Source organism: Maylandia zebra, linkage group LG17 (genome assembly GCF_041146795.1).
Source record: "Maylandia zebra isolate NMK-2024a linkage group LG17, Mzebra_GT3a, whole genome shotgun sequence".
Taxonomy (NCBI): domain Eukaryota; kingdom Metazoa; phylum Chordata; class Actinopteri; order Cichliformes; family Cichlidae; genus Maylandia; species Maylandia zebra.
Window position 1 is genome coordinate 36589739 of NC_135183.1, and position 21156 is coordinate 36610894.

General features: G+C 44.1%; 1 protein-coding gene across 17 annotated transcripts in view; it reads right to left on the reverse strand.

The window, feature by feature from the left end:
* Positions 1-21156, reverse strand: part of sox5 (SRY-box transcription factor 5) — a 249484-nt gene that overhangs the window by 51289 nt on the left and 177039 nt on the right. For all 17 annotated transcript variants that reach the window (XM_076875579.1, XM_076875573.1, XM_076875575.1 and 14 more), the window contains one exon: positions 16722-16944. In XM_076875579.1, coding sequence (XP_076731694.1) covers positions 16722-16944 — 223 coding nt within the window. The remainder of the gene's footprint in view (positions 1-16721; positions 16945-21156) is intronic.

Here is a 21156-nt window from a genome sequence, read left to right on the forward strand (position 1 = left end):
TCTTAATGCATCTAGACATTCGAGTCAGCTATAAAACAAATCTGATTATTCCGAGCTACATAAAAGCACTAATCAAACTTTCACCTTGTATCTGGGGGGTGGTGTACTGTACGAAAAAGACTTATAAGCACCAGTTTGAGGATGGAGTCAAACACACCTACACATGGATTCGTAATTAAGAACGACGTTTGATTCCAGATAGCTTCAAGCTGTAATTACCTGACTTAATGCTTCACCTAAAACAGATTTATTCCGGTATATCTATACTTACTCCAAAAAAGCAAAAAGGTTGGTTGTTACTATTTACAAAATTGTAGCTAACCCAGTCTCGCAGCAGTAAAACGCTTCAACTTTAACAGTCTTTTACATTATGGAGGTGTTCAAAGAAACTTTTGAATTTGGAATACAACTCACTTATTTACACCCTCTCGATACCGCAGCTCTTGCTTTGCACAGTCTGTCTACCCCCGACTCCCCCCTCACGCTGACGGCGCCAACACGCTCCATTACGAAATGATGATGTTGATATTTTGATGATCAATTCATGTCTGGTTGAGCTGGGCCATGTGTCTGGACACATTTTCATCGATTCCTTCTAAAGACAGTCCAATCGTTCCAAAGCAATGAGGATGGTGCCAAGATTATGGGCAGTCTCTTGTTTATAAAAAAAAAAAGGGAAAAAAGGAAAAAGAAACAGAAACAGGGGCACTATGTTTCAGAGAGGAGATGTATCAAAAAGCTTTTTGTCCAAGCCCACCTCGCACCACCACCTCCGCAAGGTTAGCTGCTAAAAGTACCAATTACTGGCTTGTTGTTGGGGAGAACGGCGCTTGGCAACAGTTGCCGCGGTGGCCGGGCCTCTGTGTAAACACTAAAATCCCTCTCCTCCTCCTCATCCTCCTCCCTCCTTACTTTCTAACCCCCCCGCCCCCCCAGTGCTCCGTTTCTCCCACTGAAGCAGAGGATCGCAGCAAGAAACAGACAGAGGATGTGTGTGCGTGTGTGTAGATTCAGTCCCTGGTCGGCCTCAGTGTCCGCAGTGACTCTTCATTCAGAAGCTGCTCCAACTTTAGTTATTAATAAACACCCAGACCACTAGACTAGGGAGGACACCAGCACACGCAGACTCAAAGTATCTGGCATGCACTCACGCTGAACAAAATCAACTTCAGAGAGTTGCGAGGTTGTTTTTCACCTTTTAATGTAAGTTAGGTTTTTGGGTGAAGCGACGGGGAAGGTGGGGGGACATATGGCCCTCCCCTGAAGTGCTGTGACAATCTCAGCTGTGTTTCGGTGCGACACACCTGTTAATACAAACCGTCACACACGTTATCACTTGCCAAAACACCTGAAGTCTAACCGAGCGGGGCGCTTTATTTTAGTCTTAAGTTGTAGAAAAAGGACACGTTTTTATTTTTTTTTCTCTCGTGCTGCAAAAAGAAAAGATTGAACTCAAAACAACAGATGCAGCAGGACTTTTTTTTTTGCATTCTAATATTAGGAATTGCATGGATGTATGGCAACATGTTTCCATTAAGTTCTAAGAATAGGCCGCGCCACATAAAGCGAACATTTACAAGGGTGTCAGTCAACAATTTAATAAATTGAAAATCCATTTATCTGAATGCAGAGTTCTGCCCTTCACTCCACTGCCTTTCCCTAACAGATGGTGTTGTGGGTGCTTATGTCCAATTTGATTTGAACCAAACCCTCAGCCAATTTTTACACTGGCATGAAATCTCAGCGAGCCAGATCCACACACTGGCAGTCAGAAATAGCAGCGGAGAGGGCGCGACATTGTGAAAGAACGATGAAGGGCAAAATCTGGAGCGACATTCGAGAAAGTCGCACAGAAACTTTTCCTTGTTGTTTCATTTCGCTTGTGTGTTGTTGCATTATTTTTTTTCCCTCCTTTCTTCTCTCCTCTGCGTGTTGTTTTTGTGCCGAGCCGGTGAAATTAGCGATGCTATCTTAATGCTGTGTTTTTGCGGGAGACAGAGAAACGTTCCTTTCACACACACAGACATACACACAGCATTTTCCCAATTGCCTCTGTGACCTCCATTATCATTAAATGGTGTTTGATAGGATCTAGACATTTGAATCCACTGCGGACTAATTCAGCTCAGCCCCTGATAGCCGCTGCCACCACACCTTATTAGGGACAAGCTATGGGACTGAACACAGATCCCATTTTCATTTTACTGCCTCATACTTTACAGGCTGAAGAGACCAAGTGTCAACTGAAGTACTGATAACCACCAAATACTGCCTGCTAATTGCCTGGTTAACAAACAGAGCCTCATGAGAGACTTTTGAATAGATAATAGAAGTTCACATGCAACAATGGGTCATGCTGTATTTAAAACTCAATGTATTCACTGAGGAGCCTCTGAAAAGCTGCTCTGTTGCCACATAAAAAACCCTGCATCTTGTGACTGTGAACTTTAAAAATAAAGAAAGAAATAAAGAAATACAACTAAGAAAATCTCTGTTTTACCTTTAGATTTTTTAAATGATCCAATATGTTTTCAGCCTGTTTAACAAGGGTTTAAATATGGCTTGTGATGTAATCTTTCAACTAAACTATGTAAATCGCTAAAATTAGGTTTTCAGCATCTATTAGTTACTTGCAAATTCAAATGCAATTTACCTGAAGTCTTTACTTTCATGGAAAAATCAGATTCATACCAATGAGCTGTGGCTCAACCAATCAGATAAGCCATCTAAAGTAAAAGGGAAAAAAAATCATTAAATGTGTTTCTATAAGGATGGAGTTAAATACTAGGGGCCAGTGCTCTTAACGCATGCACATCTCTCCCTGTCAAAAGCATCCTGTTAAAGTGGGCCAAGGCATGTGCACCTTGTGTGCGTGTGTGTGCATGTGTGTGTGTCACACACAGTGGCTCAGGCTGCTGTAATGGAAAATGACACTTGCAATCTGTCTCGTGGCAATAACCCCTCTTCAGTGCTCTTGTCTCCACTCCATGCACGCACGCACACACACACACACACACACACACACACACACACACACACACACACACACTCGACGTCTCTGTCACTGCAGCAGCCCCCGGGCCGTCCTTGTCTTGTCACTGCACAGCTTTATTGCATCACTTTAACGTGACAACAAAAGAAGACATTGTGTATTGGGCCTGCCGAGTATAGAAGGGGAATGGACCCACGCATTAACTACACAAGAGACAGACTGAGAGTGCGCGCTTCCGTGCGCGTGCACGCATAAACACACACGCAGACACACAGCAGCAGCGTTTTCTCTTGCGAGTCATGACATTTTTCGTCTGCCTGTCAAAGCAATGACAGAGAGACAGACAGAACAGCAAGACACTGCTGACACACTAATGCTGTTTTGCATGTTGAAAGCCTATTCAAACAGTGCTGAGCTGTGACTTTAACCTCTTGTGTGTGTGTGCGCGTGTGAGACTGATGGGTGAAGACCGTTATTTCTGATGTTATCATAGTTTGGCCCTGTGTTGGCTGTTTGATTGACAGTTGGCTTGGCTTTAGAGTGGCTTTGCTTTGCCGGACAGCGGAGGCGGGATCCGCCTATTCCAGTTAACGCGGACGCCGCTGACAAGAGCAAACAGACGCGCACACATGCGCACACACTTCTCCCTCTGTTTATGTGTCTGTTTGAGTCTTGATATCCATCTCTGTCTCTTTTTTGTCTTTCTTCTCTATGTGTGAATGTTTGTTCCATCTGTGCGCTGAACGGCTTGAGACAGAGCATGTTGTAAAGTCTTAAGAATAGCCCACATTGTCCTGTGTGCAGCTCAAAGATAGGGCGACAGACATGTGAGAACCATTAGACCAATGGCAACAACAGTCCAAACAGCAGTGGAATGTTCTGCTGACTAGCATGTGTGTGTTTGCGTGTGTGTGTGTCTGACCTGTTGGAGCCTTATGGGTCACCGTGCACCAATTACTCGGGCATGTCAACGTCGCTCCTTGTAAATCTTTTCCTATTCTCAAGTTTTCCTGGCAAGATTACGCCGCAGTTAGGCGAAGAAATAAGTTTGGTTGATGAGATGCCTCGTTGATAACAACTGATGGTTAGGTCACGTTTAGATCACTTAGCCATCTGTGGCTAGCAAATAGGAAGAGTAAAACTCGCGCATTAAATGACAGAGTTGTGGGTGTCTTTGCCTTTATTTTACGAAGCAAATGACAGAGATAGACAGAAAGAAAGGGGGAAAGAGCAGGAGAAAGACCCGGAGTAAAGGTCTGGCTAGCCTGGATTTGAACCAATGCCTCTGCTGACATTTGAGCAACTTGATATAATTAAACTATAACGAGGGATGACGTAACAACAGTGAAGTAAAACAACAACCCTGTGGAGGTGACAGTGATGTCATCAGGGTTACTGTACTTCCCCTCAGTCTTTAGACTTACAATTTTTAACAAAAAGCACCAAATACAAGTTTCCAAGTCAACATTTTGGGAGCTGGAAGACAAAGTGTTTGGGAACTGAAAAGTGAACTTCTGCCGCTGCTTTAAACGGCTCCTTTCTAAAGTTGTGAGCTGTGCTTGACGACCCTTTCAGACATATTCACTCTCACACTTAAATCATACAGAGCCAGCAGAAGAAAAACCTGCCTGAAACCAAGCGTTTAGAGAAGTCTGGAGCCCGAGCTTATGCCTCACGGGTATTACTTGTACAAAATGTTGACCTTATTATTTGAAACTTTGGTCTTGTTTAATATGAACATTCACCTCTATACAAGTAATATACTATAGAAGATAACAGTGTAACAGGTCTACCCACTACCAGCTGAAGTTTGAAGTGGGTTAAAACAGCTGTCAAAAAATTCAAATTCAATTTACTCAAAGCCAAAATCTGATTGGAATATCTGCTACGACACTGCTTCAGCTTTTCTTTGGAAATAAACTAGAAACCAATGTTTATCAAAACATATTGTGGTTCTTTTTTTTAAATTAAATCAACCCGCGCTTAATCTTATCATTCATATCTTTTTCAGAACAAGATAACTGAGTCAAGTCGGGTGCATGAACTCTATTGATAAATATCACATCACATTTATTGTAAACCCTTATAAACACAACATGTTGTGTGGTACTTATTTTCTCCCTGAACATTCCTGTCTGTGTTGACCCTCTTTTCCTCCTTCTCCCACAAGACACCCATGACTCCTTGATTGGACTAATTGTCCTAACAACGTTTGGCTCGCTGGAAACTGGAGACTACAGTGGGGTATAATAACCTTGGAAATAACTTTGTTAGTGTAATTCAACACACCAACAAAATGGACGAGGCCGTGATCGGCAGTAAAATGGGGTAAAATATGGTTCAGTTGGTGGGTTACAAAACAGCAACAAGCGTAAACTGACAATCTTATCGTGGGATTGGGAGGTGGGGGGTACACTACAAATAGGGCTCAATATTAGAATATCTGAGTTTGGGAGAAAGAGTGCCAGATAAACCAGCACCACCTTAAAAACGTCTCTCTGTGTGGCTCTTCTTAAGCCACCATCATGAGACTGAACTGATAAAAAGATAAAATATGAATATATCACCACCAGTATCACCACTACAGGGCCAGCAACCCACCATATGACACACACAGACACACACGTGTACCTCCAGTGAGTCTGCAGTCTCTACCCACATCTGATGGAGCCATAAATAGCACTGTTACTAATCGCTGATATTCACAGTTGATCATAATTTTAAATCATCATTTTACTAACAAACTTTAACAACAAGGAACCACATTCTAAATTTAAGCAACTGACAGGCAGAAAATGGTTCTTCATCAAATGTCTTTTACTTGAATGTACCGATTGTGAACATTTGGGTTGACGCCAGTATTTTTGCTGTGTTTCTATAGTTATCTATTCTCTTTTGTGCAGGAAACCTTTAAAAAAAACTTAAAATGAGAAAACTGACCGTGTTTCACAAAATCAGAAAATTTACAGAGAGGGCAAAACTGATTTGGCAAAAGAAATTGGCAGCTCCATCCATCCATCCATCCATTCGCTTCCGCTTATCCTTTTTTTTCAGGGTCGCGGGGGGCGCTCCAGCGCTAAACATCACTAATGACATCACTAAATGTCATTTCTTTTGCTATTATCCACCAACAAGGAAATTCAGCTGATCCATCAGAGGTTGGTTAGTACTACTTGTCTTTTATTATTATTTTTAGACAAATATCTAATTAAAACTAACTTTTGAATGACAAACTGCTTAATTTAAGATCCCGAAATGGTTAAGTGGTGTCTCTTCACTTCAAAGTAACTGTCCACAACAGGAAGACTTTTAGCATCGTCATTTAGTGCGCCAAGATTTCTTCTATTAAATTAAGGGACTCACAAGAGTCATATTTCCTGTCTGCTAAATGCCCGCTCCCATGGTTTACAGCCCCGAACACAACTTAAGAAAACGCTGGTAAAGTCATTCTTTGAGTTTAGAAAATTCCTCGAGCCCCACTCAGAACATTAAGTATTCTTCTTAACTGGAACCGGTGTGAGTATTGCTATGGTTAAAGACAAAAAAACCCTTAAAAGATGACTGTCTAAGTGAGTCTTTAGCAACTCTGGCAGTGTATTAATGATCACTGCAGTATCTTGTCATATACTCTTTTATACTGACTGTCTGTGATGTTTTGGAAAGGCTACAGAAACACACACCTGGGTTATAGAGAAGACTGGCATACAACAGCTGATTTGCTCTGTCAGTATTACAATGAGCCAAGAGGCCAAGTGCTTGTGTGTGTGTGTGAGTGCGCGTGTGCATGTGCAAGCACACTTGCATCTGAGCATGTTTGGATGTTTGAATATGTGTGTGTGTGTGTTTGTGTGTAGGTGACAACTCCAGCCCCAAACTGACTGGCATCTGGCGGTGGCAGTTGTTTTAACAGCTGAGCTGACAGCATTAATCCGAACGCACCCAAATCAAAAGGAGACAACACCTGTTCACTGCTCCTGAGCCCAGCCGAGGAAAGGATGAGGGGGGGGGGAGAAGAGGGAGGATGGAAGAGAGAAAGACGCAGAGCGAAGTATGAATGAAGGCAGGGAGTGAAAGAGATGGAGGGTTGGTGATTAGAAGCAGGTGGAAAGAGTGATGGGGACAAAGGGAGGTGGAAGGAGAAAGATGAAGGGAGTGTGGCGGAGAAGAAGAATTTAGGCATAGATAGGAGAGGGGTAAAAAGCACGGAATGAGTGAGAGAAGAGAGAGATACGAAGGAAGGATGGCATAAAAAGCAAAGGAGGGGATGGGGAGAAAATGATGAGAGCGGGCATACTGCCAGGCAATACACACACGGCACTCTTTCCCTTGAGCGAAGCGGAAAGGGGCAATGGGCCAAACAAGGAAGGAGGGGGAAAAACAGAGGGAAGGGAGGGGGAGAGGTGAAAGGATGGATCCCACAGGGAGACAGAGAGAGGGAAAAAGGTGGGGTGTGGGGTGGCAGACAGAGGAGAACAGCAGCGATCTACCCAGAAGAAAATCAGAGCTCTGACTCGAGTCGCTGATGGTGACCGCTCTGCTGGCCAAGCAGCAGGGAAAGAAAAGAATGCAGCGCAGACCCTTGCTCCTTAACATCTGGCTCAAATAAGGCCGGGGTCATGCTGAAGGGGCAGGTCGTGACCTATGCGGCTGACAACACAGACGCTGCCACTTCATCTGCAGGACCTTACCCCTTTGAGCAGCCAGCCCGGGGTTAATTAATAAAGACCTTGTGGTTTCAAAGACTGACACACTGACTGGCTGCTGGACCAGACTAGGACTGGCTTCCTGACACACTACAAGACAGATTTGTTACTCTCTGCGTGCTGAAGAACACCACCTTAATATCTGTGATATAGGACGGAGCAGAAACGGTGGGGCTGGCTCGTGGGTGGTGACTACGTGGATAGCTGGCGTGTGGCCATTCGCTATCCCTGATGCATCATGGGAAGCTGTGACTCCTTGGTCAGGTCAAACAGCTTGGTGCATTTATCATGCATGTGTATGCAGACTTGAAAGTATGTGTGTGCAGAGAATATAACTAGAGCTATGTGGTGACATCAATCCCACGCCTCCAATCAGGTTGTTAAAGCCCCTTTACATCCATGTCAGGCTTTAAATCCTGCTCTGGACGCTGCTGACATGGGCGAGAGCGGACTACAGCTCTGACGCTTTCACATCTGTGTTAGAGCTGAGATGTAAAATTGCACTGAGCAGATTGTGCTACTTTGCAACAAGCCTACATGGATTATACAGGGGAAACCGGAGTGCAGTCCCTTACACACATACTGTATACGTTACCACAATGTACAGCAAGAGATTTGGTTAATGTATGGAATAAAAAGTACAGAAAGTCTGCTAATAAGCTAATCACAGAGGATACTCGCTTCTGTTTAAAATACATGTTTTATATCCTACAGAAAATTATACATTGGCCTTTATAGTTTTGATTTTAAAGCTTTCTGGTCTTCAGGCTGTATATCAATTACACTACAAGTAAAATTATGTTTTGGTGGAACTTTATAAGACAGATTAACTGAACATGCAAAAGGTTACTAGTGTAACACAATGATATAGTCAATGAATTATGAATTATGAGGTTTTTATCAGCACCAGAGCACATTAAGCACATTGTTGTGCCCAGTAAGTAAATGACAGACCTGTAATTAACCGAGAAATACAAAATATAAAACAGGCAGCTCATACACTACAGCATATATGTTACTCAAGTTCTCAAAAGCATAACTTGTGAGCAATTTCCACCTATTTAAAGTCAGCTCAGTGCCTTCCTGTGCACGCACTACAAAATGTACACATTAAGAGAAGTTTGTGGAAACCTTGCAGCTAAGTGATACCTTTTTATATTTTGTTGTGGCAAAGAGTCAAGATGAAAAAAAAAAGAGAAAAACTCGAGCATTTCTTTCCAAAATGCAACATCCACCTACTCACAAAGTAACTGCTGGTATGTCACTAAACTACTTAATGGAAGATTGTTGAAGTTGTTGGCTAACTTGACAATTTTTCTCACAAAGTAAAAATGTTGGAGGGCACAGTTATTTGGCCCCTTTGAAAAACTGGTTGAACTCCAAACAGCAATTGCACCACAGTGTTTCTCAGAGTGTTCTTGTTGCTTAAGTGCCTCGGTGAAAAGTTTGGAGATTTTCTGCCGCATTTCATATCCTTTTGATAAAGTAATTGAGGGACAAATGAAAGTCAGCGCACTCTGCACAAAACTCATTAATCTTGCAGCCATTTTGCAGCATAAAAACATTCCTCTGACTCTCCATGGGAATGGGAGAAAAGACCAAAAGGAAAATGAGAGAAAAAGGAAGAAAAACAACAAGTTGGTGTGCAAATGAAGAGAGTTTATGAGAAAGCTGAATAGATAAATCATGGATTCCGCTGATTTGGTCATGGGACATGACGCTGAATGGAAATTAATGGGTGAGTGCCAAAACACTGGGGCCTGTCTAATATTTGGGAGTTAGGCCTTTATGGGAGACTCACACAAATACACGCGCACAGAAGCCCAAACATGTAGCACACATGCACAATTACAATCTCACCTTGAAGAAACGCACACCTCTTGCCCAACTCATCATCAGATATCCACAAACACACACACACACTGTACTCTAGGACAGTCAAACTGTGACTAGGTCACAGCAGCTAAGCTATGGAAGCCCCGGCTGATTCATGAAGCTCGAGCCTTTGTCCTTAACTTAATGCCACGCCGGGGGGGCAATAATACACACAGGCGCACACACACACCTTAAGAAAAACCACAGGACCCTCTCTCCTCTGTGTAAGCGCTTTTATGCTCATGTATTGGACAAAAGCTGGGGCACTGCTTTTCCCCTCAAAAACACAAACACACACACACTATTCATCTACTTAATATTGCTCATCTGGACACGGAAGAATGGCAGAAAAAGAGTTTCATCCTCAGCGATTGTCTCGTGCAACGCTGGAGAGAGAATGCAACGCTGAAAAGCGGACGCAAAACAATTCAATGAGAAAAGTGACTTGAATGCGCCTTTCATCAAGCCAACAATGGCCAGCCCCACAATAGGCCTCAGGTTCGCCCCATGACGTTGCCTGTTTCTCATGCCACAAAAGGAGAAAGAAGAAAGAACGAAAAAAAGGAAAAGAAAAAGAAATGCCAAATTGACTCGATTTGAATTGTGAGCCATGTCCATGATGATTTTTTCCCCTTTCTATAACAAACCCAGCAAAGTTAACTGGCACAATGAGACTCGGATAAGTGGAGAGAACGATAAATAAAAAGGTTTGGTTTTCTTGGATAAGCAACATGAGGCGTCCACTTTTTCCTGCTTCAAAGTGAGTTTTATTTCAGCAAAAGGTCGTTGTTTCTTTCTTCTTCTTTTTTTTTTTAATGTGGAGATCTTTCTAAGCAAAGAATGTTTGAATTTTTTACTACTGAGGGCTTTTTTCTTTTTCCACCAGGTCACCGAATAGGTGGTGAAGCATAAAACACGAGTCCACATCTCCTTAGGAAAGGGTTCAAGGTAGCAGCAGTCTCACAAGCATGGTGTCAACTTCTCTTCGGCAAATGCTGTCCGTACATTTGGAGCGCTTTGATTGGCGAATGAGAAAAATCACGCCTTTTCTTGCTTCATCCCTTCATTTTTAGCGAGTTGACAAAAGCAAAAAGGAAAAAAAAAAAATCTCTTTCAACGTCCCCCCTCGGTTTGGTTTCACTTGCTTTCCTTTTCCCAGTGCGACAAGAATAATCGCGGCAAACAATGGCTGCGAGAGTCCTGCTGCACTTCATGTTAATTTATACAACTAACTAATTACCAACAAAGGGTGGAAATCACATAAAGACGTTCAACCCGCTCCCACGCTAGGGGTGTGAACCTGCTGCTGTGTGTGTTTAGATCCATATATGTGTGTTGCAGTCTGCAAATTCCCCTCAGGGATCTCTGCTTAAAAATAAATAAATAAAAAAATCAAGAGGTCTGTGTGGTGACTTGCAAGGGCCGTACATGCCATTGTTGATGTTTGTAGTGTATGCATGTGTGCGAGCGTGTTTGACGTAACCCCCCAGATAGCAGAGAAGAAGTAGGATTAGGCAAAGTGAGGATGAGGAGGGGGTAGAGGGGAGGTGACGCGACTGATGGACGGATGAACAAGAAACTGCCTCGATCCCTCCGCTTCTCTGCCTCCTTTTCCCCCCCTTTCCTTTCATTCTCTCTCTCCTTCTTCTTAGGAAGAATGTATCCGCCCTTCCCATTGTCACCCATTGGAGTGTACGCAGGCGTGAGGGAGCTCCGGCCACTGTGCGCCTGTGTGGCACAATGGCCTCGCCTAAGTGCTGTCCTATAAAATGCCTCAGTGCTCTCTAAAAGCAAGCCCCTGGTAGCCCTCCATGTCTCGAAAATAGATGAAGTGCTGCGCGTACATGTGCGAGCATGTGTCGGTGACTGTGTGCTGCATGACATCTGTCACTGAGTTGGCATTTTCAGTATGGAAACCTGTGCCTTCGAGGAGCTCGGGGTGGCGAGTACGCTCAGCAGTAAAATACCGTTTTGGTTGACCTTAAGGTTGCAGGGCTGCAGACCGGCGTGCGAGGTTACAAGTGTGTGGGGACGAGTGCGTCTCTTGTTTTTGTGCACGTATGTACAAAATTAGGTGATAAAGAAGAGTGGCGAGGCTCTGACCTCAAACATGCACGCTGGCTCGCTGAAACGACAGCGTTGCCATTTACTGACCCCGACAAACACTCTGACAGGAGAGACACATACATCAAATACATGACAGTATTATTGCTTGTACTCTCATTCATATCGATGGCAGTAGACTCAGGTACATTTTTTCTTTTATGCAAATGTTAACGTTTACTTTCAAACTAGTACAAAACTCTTTCCCAAGTTGTATGAAGGAAAGGAAGTGTCACACTAAGAATCCAGTTTCCTGCAGACTTTGGTCTGAATAAAAAGCAAATACCTTTAAAAAGATATTTCAAGGCTGTTTCTTGTTTTTCTCAAATCTTCAAATGCTAAAATGCCTAAATGTTGTTAAGTTGAACGGACAGCTCACCCCAGAATTTAATTCACATAGCTTTCTTCTGGCCTGTGGTGCTATTTATCCATGTAAACTGCTGTGGTGTGAGTTGCCCAGTTTTGGAGACATCTGCTTTCTCTTAAATGTAATGGAATGAAACAGGACTTGCCCTGAGGTGCCCAAAGCACCAAGGGAAAAAAAAAAGTACCTATAAAAGTAAGCTACAATGTTTCTTTCTTGAAATAATAATAATACATTTTAATGATATAGGTAATATAACGAGGTGGTTGCTCAAAGAACAGCTTTGAGCCTTGTTATAGTGTAATCACATTCGTGTCGGGACAATTTTCATTCTAGAAAACTACACCTAGCGAAACATTGAGATGGTGTGACAGGATGTAAGCATTAATGGTGTCTCCCTCACCTGCGCTCTTTGATTCGTTTACTGTTCATAGACTGTAAAAAGTAAATACTGTCCACATTAAACTATTTGCAACAAGATTTTTGACTTTTCTGAGTAACTGGGTCTCAGTTTTTGCAACAGAATGTAAGCTAAATACAAAGTCGAAAGTTGTATCTACCAAAAAACACATACAGCAGATTTTCTGAGCGACTTCAGGCTGGGAAGCTTTGTTTATCCCTGTAACAGCTGAAGCTAAAAAAGAAAAAAAAAACATTAAAAAAAAAAACAATCCCAAAGGCTATGAAGCCCCAGTGACTGGTAGCTGTAGCTGGGTAGCAGAGGGTCAACAGACGGGTCCAGAGATGGAGCTCAGCTGGCACTTAATGTGCGAGCCACTTACAGTCCATGCCGCCATGTAGTGAGACGAGGAGAGGAGAAGAGAGGAGAGAAAAGGAGAGGAGAGGAGGCTGAGTGTCTGGTGAAAGTCCAGGGCAGTGGAGGCACCACTCCAGGGGCCGAGAGGAACATCTGTGCCCCATTTAGTGATGTTACTCCTCCTTTTAATTCCCCTCATTTTTCCTTTTGCAGCTTATAACTTCTGTCTGTCTGTATGTCTGTCTGTCTGACTGGGCTAATAGGTTATCACTGGGGGTTGCTCTGTGGCGTATGGGTCCCAAAAGGTTAAATGATGACTCCGAGGTAGCTGTCCAGGTGTGCATGCGTGTGCTCGTGCAGCCATCTCTCTTGGGTTTCTGCACCGCGTCTCCTCTTGACCCCGAGCCTCCTGCCATGCTCTGCACTCTGCACTCATAATTCCATGTAATGGCACAACGCACACGCTCCAGCATGAGCCGCTTGCCTGACGGCCTCTCGCATCGAGTTGAACGCACAGGAACGCACATGCACGCACGCTTTGTCATGGCATTTTTATCTTCGCCTTGTCACTGCTGAAGAATTTATTAAAGACAGAACGCTGTGTGTCTGTGTGTGTGTGTCTTTGCACATGTTTTGGAGCAGTGTGTTTGAGAGAGTGTGCGCGTGTGTGTGTGAGTATCTCGCGGGTAGCAGGTGGCCGTGGATTAAGACAGGAGATGAATGTAGAGAGCAGGAGAGCGGTGGAGCATGGTTGGGCCAGGCCATGGGGGACAACATGGCTAGTCATTTATTAGAGGCCAACACACACACCTTACATGTATGCAACCAAATGCAATCATTCCCACAGCAAACACACACACTTTCTGCCACAAATACATATGCAAATGCACATGCGCAAGTATATGTGCTCCCAAAGGCTTTAACAGCACTCACACTGACCTAGTATCTACTATCTCCATTCATCTAGCCTAAGTAGAGCAGCACTAGCCACAGACACAAAACTAAATCTTTCAAACTTAAGGCATTCTTAGCGAGCGTGACTGTCTGTGTGTCTGTGTGTGTGTGTGATGTCTAAAGAGCTCAGGGCCTGCCTTCGATAAGTCAAGCCCCTCTTTCTGTTTCAAGATGTTTATCGTTTTCTGACCCATTTTGTGTCCCTGGCCCCTTGTTCACATCCCTCCTGGTGTCAATGTTCGTACACTATGAATGTGTATGTGTGTCTCATTGATCCAGCTGGAGGCTTTGTGTATGTGTGTGTGAAAGAGAGAGAGAGAGAGCAGTAATATTCCAGGCCTTTCATAATGATTAAAGCCTTCATTAAATTTTCATCCCAACCTGCTGTTTGCTGCTAATGGTCTTTGTGAGCCACACAGCCAAACAATAGCTAGCCGGGCACAGAACACAGAAAAGGGATTTCTATCTCACGTTCAATACTGCCCCTCATCGTCCCCCCCCCCCCACTTCCTCCATTTCCCTCTGCCTCTCTTCATCTTTTCTCAGCCTCCTTTTTCTTCCTTTGCTCTCTTTTCTTTTTTCTTTAGCCTGGGTTTGTGTGTGTGCGTGCTGGGTCTTGAGGCGCTGGGGCCTTTTGTTAGCGCGTCTCATTTAAACATAGAGAAGCTAATGCTCCAGGTCGGTTTGGATGCTGCTCCGCTGTGGCACTGTGCTAATGGGGTCTGTGAAGACACTGGTCTTTCTCTTCTTCACTTTCCCTACCTTCACCTTCTGTCTCTTCCTTCCCCTTCTCTCACTCTCCGCTGGCTGACTCATAAAGATCCATTATTGTTGTTTTTTTTCCTGTGCAGCCAGTTCACGAGGTCCACTGAAGCAGCGAACAACCCAAAACACACCTCAATTACAGCTCTACTCAACAAACAGTTCAGTTTTTCTCTCTTTATTTTTTTTTTCCCTTAAAATGTGCCACAACAGGCCTCTCTATCGACTGGAATAAAAACAACCAGACAGCGAGAGCTGACCAACAGTCTCGGCCTTTTGAAAACTCGGCAGAAAAGCCTGGAAAATAAGGTTAGTGCATCGCAGCTTGAAATGAAAGCCTGTTGATGTACTGGCAGAATACAAACACATAATGCACCTACACTTTAAAGGCAAATCCACACTGCACCACTGAGCTGTTTTTTCACCTTTTGGGTATGCGGCAGCACGGTGGCACGGTGGTTAGCACTGTTGCCGCACAGCAAGAAGGTCCTGAGTTCAATTCCACCATCAGGCCGGGGTCTTTCTGTGTGGAGTTCGCATGTTCTCCCCGTGTTTGCGTGTGTTCTCACCGGGTACTCCGGCTTCCTCCCACCGTCCAAAGACATGCAACTTGTGGGGATAGGTTAATTGGATAATCCAAATTGCCACTAGGTGTGAATGTGCGAGTGAATGTGAGTGCGAATGGTTGTCTGTCCTTATGTGTTAGCCCTGCGACAGACTGGCGACCTGTCAAGGGTGTACCCTGCCTCTCGCCCTATGACAGCTGGGATAGGTTCCAGCGCCCCCCGCGACCCTGAAAAGGATAAGCGGAAGCGAATGGATGGATGGGTATGCGGTTATGTGAGCTTGAGGCTGCTTGGTCAGAGATGTACAAATATTAACGCGTTGCAGACTTGAAAGCTGTTCTCCAGCGACCACTTCAGGCTGGGTCCAAAAGCTCGTCCATCCCCAATAGATGATAAAACACTACATAAACTGCATCCACGGATCGTTCCCCCTAATTGTAACACCTATATGAAGGGTGCATTTCTTTTAAAACCCACCTGTTTGGATTTTTTTAAGGCTTTGCGTCCGTTTTGCTTATGGAAGCAGCTTGCTCACAAACTTGACTACACTTAGCTGATAACTTAACGCTTCACTCTCGCCTAAATATCACTTTCGGCTCCAAAAACAACAAGCATACTGGAAGCCACAATGCAAAACATTCAGTCCAGAGACCAACAGGTGACATCATACCAACATCATGTCCAACTCTGACAAACTGTTTTTGTTTTTGATGGAAACTGACTCTTAATCAGCTCGTCTCAATCAGGATCTATTCGGGTTAATTAGATAGGACTTTCCTGCACAACAGGTTTTGGTAGGACCCCAACATGTTGCAGGCTCTAAGCTGCATTTCTTAGGGGTGCAGTATATCCTTTAAAGTTGACACTGACTTCTCTGTGAAGCATCTCCACCAATACAGTAACCTGTTATTTATATTAGCACATCTTCCTAAAGGGGATGGACACCTGTTGTCACATTATCTCTTAAATGCATTTCATGGTGACTTAAGCCCCCATTTGTGGGAGCAGTGGACATTAGTGGGCTAACTTTATCTTCTCTAGACTCCAACTGTTTAGCCTGAGGATACATTTGAGAGTCAAATGTGGGGGCTAATCGAGCTTAACTATGGAGGCCCTGCAGAAAAACAATGTTTGGAATCTGTATCCAACAGAACATGTTACAAAATTACTAAGAAAGGTGATAAGATGATCACTGAGCTGAGAGAATTTTTAAGTAACTGCTTCAAATTAAAGCAGGGAAACATTTGGTGATTTGTTAATCTACTAAAGTATGTTTGGAGGCCTTTCACTCTCACTCCAGTGCACACTACACACACAAGCACGTGCATCCACACTTGCATCTTATTTGTCAGGTTGTGATAAATATGCAAGGCACGGTGGACAATAGGCCCAAGCAGCCAATGCTGTCTGTCTGTATGCTGGAAAAAAAACAAAGGCTGGCCTCTCATCTGAATGTGTGTGGGTTCAGAACAGAGGGAAAGAGTGAGAGAGAGAAAGAAAATAAGACAGAAAGAAAGAAAGAAGATGATGAAGAAGAGGGAAACGACAACAGAGTGTAATAAAAGTCGGGCGCAGAGCCAGGGAGATGGTGGGGACCTGCAGATCACACATCTGGCTGTAGCAAGCGTTTCCTTTCATCACTGACCTTCTGGCTCGTTTTTGATCAGCTCCTCCATCTTGCGTTGTTTCAGTGTGTCCACCACGTCTGCCAGGCTGCCCTTGCGTCTCTCGGGGGTGCCCAGGGTGCCCGCGGCCGAGCCCCCGTCGCTGCAGAGGCGCCCCCCGCCTCCACCCTCTTCTTTGCCTGGTGAGGTAGCATTGTGCTGAGGGTAAGGACTCAGGGAGCTCCCCTTAGTGCCATCCTGCTCCTGGAGAGAGGAAAGAAGAAGAAGGGGATAGGGATTAATCAATTCTTAGCTTCAAAAAAGCGATTTTAAAGACACAAACAAACTGTAGAGAAAGAAAATTAAGAGGAAACGAGGGAGGAGCTGGCATAAACCCATTCATTATCTCCATCTTTCTTCCCTACTCTTGCTCCTGTTTTCTACATCTCCTGTTCTTATACCCCAAAGCAACAACTTTCATCCCTGTCCAGTTATCTCAAGTTAGGGCATACTACTTCTCTCTCTCTCAGATCCTCTGGAATCTGCATTTGACTGACTTGGAGGTACTTGACAGAACGAGCACATGAAACAGTAAAAGACTGCACACTCTTTAAGTGTCACGCTAACTCTTCATTACAAAGCGTTCAATGGCTTCCTTTGAGTGATGTCCAATGCTACAAATTCCAAGCCCAACTTTCAGCGCTGGTTTACTTTTGTCCTAAGATTTTCAAAAATTAATGCTGTGGATGCAACTCCGTCAAATTCAGAGATAAAAAAAACTCCAAAAACGGCTCCGTTGTGAGGTCAAATCATTCCCCTAAACTCATAAAGAACTGAAAGGGCAAAAAACATCATTGTAGGAGAAAAGACAATCAGCATGTCAGCAACTAATTATAACGTATACAGCTTACAGTAAAGCTCTCTTCTATTGCCAACACGTTTAGTTTAACGATGCTTGGAAGTAATGACTGTGGCTGAAAAAAGATATTTAGAAAAGTGGACTTTGCAGAAGAACAAGTTTACCTCTTTCCACTAAACATTGTTTTTCTTATTGTTTTCTTATTATATTTAGAAATCTGTATCAACTTTCACTGCCATATTTTTGACCACTGACAGCTCGAACGCACTTATTTACATTTAAATAAGCGAGTCTGAGTACGGACGTTATTGTTCCCTTTCAAAACGAAAGCTCAAACATGAACAACAAGCCTCAGGACAGTAGCCGAGTGCTAAGTAACTCTTAGCATCTTAATCTGTGACCCCATAAAACCTGTGTTTGTTTCTACAGGCGGCGTTATAGACTTAACGCCGGCTCAGCCCAATTAGCGGTGACACTGAGAGTGAGGATGCCGTCAGCTTCGAGAGGGAACGCTGTTATCTCTTTGTCACATGCACAGATGGATTCATGAGGGTATATATGCTCTACATGCACAGAAGTGCGCTCCTTCTTGAACTCGCACTCAGGTGTGGTAAACTGTGCGTGTTGCTGTTTAATTACAAAAACAAATGAGTCAGTCAATCAGCCACGCAGTCTGTCAGCTCAGCTCTTCGTGGGGTCAATGGTCCACAGGGTTAATCTTTGGCTAATCTCACTACAGTATGGGGCACGCCACCTGTGACAGCGGCACACATACACCGTACCTGTGTTTGTCTTTGTGTGGGTGTGCATCTGGGAGAGACACAGAGATGGACGGGCATGGGGAGGCGGTGATACATTCCACCTTTAATAATGACATTACAGAGCATTAAGGTGGAGATGGTTTTCTAATCATTAACTCGCAGGCTGCCGGTGGAAGTGGAACTTAATACTAAGATCAAGGTCCACAGTGAAGTCATTTAGAGTCTAGACAGACTGATCTGTGTCTTTAATTTAAAAAAAGCATTTAAATGGGACAATTTAAGAAGAGAAAAAACTCAAAACAAAGTCTCAAATTACTTTTTCTTGTCCTTTTAAGAACATAAAGCCAGGCAGAGGCTTTCCATATCGATGATGCTTTTGTTGTCGGAAGCCAAACATTGTATGAGAGGTACAGCAGACCATTATCACTTGGCATTTTTGACACTTCGCTGACTCTCTGTGTTGGGCTCTGTGTGTTTCCACACTCTGAATAAGTCAGCGCACTCAATAATTCACCCATCCTCTCCTTGGCGTTCTTGCACATGCATTGTAACAGAGGGACAGATTGTGACAGCAATGATAAGGTTGGAACGTTTGTGTATACTGTATATGACGGGGTAATGAGGTTTCAGTCAGTCGCTGCTGAGGCCGCTAACAGCCTTGTGTCACAAGTGTCTTGTGATTTTAAAAGCCCTGAAAGACTTTGCTCTTCTCCTCTGACCACCTGACCGAGTTGGTTGCTCGTGCCTCTCTTTGTTCCCTCACCCTCTCGCTGTTCTTCAGATTAGGGAAAGTCAGACTTCAAAAATGAGCGGATTTGTGATTAGGAGTTGCATCAGCGCCGGCACGACGTGCAAATGTAAGGAGACGGAGGGAGAGATAGAGCGTAAGAGTGTAAAAGTCAAAGAAAGCAAGAAAGAAAGACTGAGCGAAATCCGCAGAAAAAAAAAAGAGAGAAGCAGCGTTATTAGAGGAAATGAGAGTGAGCGAGAGCGTGCGAGTTGACAGAGAGATGCATGGAGAGAGAGAGAGCAAAGAGGAAAGCAGGCATCTTGAAGGCAGCGGTCACACCTGTCACATCCCATTTATCTAATCCAGCGCCTACTTAAAACAGCCGCACTCTTTCTTTCGAGAAAGATGTCGCGCAAACAAAACAAACAGAACAAGAATATGCAGAGGGAGATGTGGGGGGGGGGGTGGTCGGAGGAGAGATGGAGTTGGAGAGGAGTGGGGGTGAGGGGTTGTCGGATCTCTTTACTCTGCCGAAAAGCTGCCAGAGAGATGTCATCTCGCTGCGTCCAACAATGAAGGTCATTTCCCCAATCAAAGGGAATTAGCAGGGAGCCATGGCTTCTTCAAAGACCTGGTACATTACGGCCTGTGACATTATTTATGTGTGAACTCTGACAGACAGCCTTATCCCGAAGGCAACTTAAATGGCTTATGTTTCTCCCCCCACCTCCCGATCAGTCTCCCGGCATATAATCCACACGCCTCGCTGGCGATTTGTACGGCAAAGTCCAAGACAGAGGGATCAAAAAAGAGACAAGACACAAGGCAGATTCTCCGCTGTAAATGGGTGTCAGTCAGCCGATCCCGGAGTAACGCAGGTGGCGAAAACTTTTTCTCATCAGCATGCATTTATTCATGAATGCAAACAGAAATTCTGGCTACTGTAAATGTTCATGCCCTCCTCTCTGTGCATGTCTGTGCGAGCAGGTTTTTTTTGTGCATATATGTGTGACACTGTGAGTGCACCACATAGCCTGTAGGTGTGTAAATGTGTGAGTGTCTGCATATATGTATTTATATGCACTGGATGTGGCAGGCTGGCAGTGTGGGCGGTTCTGCCTTTAGTTTGCAGATGTCAATTCTCTTCCAAATGACTGGAACAAAGTAAAAATTGCGCCCCACTCTCTTTATCCTTTTACTGCCTCTGCAATGGAACCGAATTAAACAACTTTTGTCTTCTTAAGCTCATCTGTGAGGGGAGGTTGGTTTAAAAACACTTAACTCTTGCCAAATGCTATTTTTTTCCTACAGCCAGCACAGATGCCGCTGTTCATGTTCTTCTTTTTTTTCTTCCTTCTCCTATTCCTTCCGTCTTCTTCTCTCCCTCCTTCTCCGTTGCCCGACAGAAGAAACTCTCTCTCCCCCTTCTTTCTGCGCCACAGCCTGACATGTCTCGGGCTGTGCAAGGTGTATGTGTGAAAAACAATATTTGATGCTTGGCGCGTCGTCGTGGATCAAGGCATGGACAATGTGGCAGTAGGAAGAGCTGGAAACAGCTGCTCAACTAAAATACGTGCCCACGAATACACACTGAGAGAATGTCACCGATCGCTCCTGCGAGGGGGGGGCGAGACTCAGCCCTGTGCCAGAGCCTGCCAATCTCCACAATATATACACTTAACACACCTCAGATACAGCAAATCCCTTTACATGCCATGGCTAAACACAGACACTGTCAGTGGTGACTCGGGGGGTCCTTCAGGATGAGGACAAGCAAGAAAACACACAACGACACGCATTAGTTTTCTCCTTGCGTTCCAACAATATTGAGCTATGCGACTGACCCCCAAAACTGAAGAGGAAAAAAAAGCCAATAAATTACAAAATTTTAATTTGCTGATTCTAATTGTCTTATTGCACACAGTTGCCCTTTCCTTATCTAAAAACCTGCAGCTGTATTTTAAGTAGCAGTTTGGCTAAAAAAGAAAAAAAATACGCCAGTATATTTTACCAAGACCTCTCACTGTTGACAGGCAAGCGTGTGTTGATTCATTAGTGCATCACTGGCATGAGAAATTAAGTGTGACCACTGTGTCTCAAGACTGCTCAATGACTGTGTTAAATCT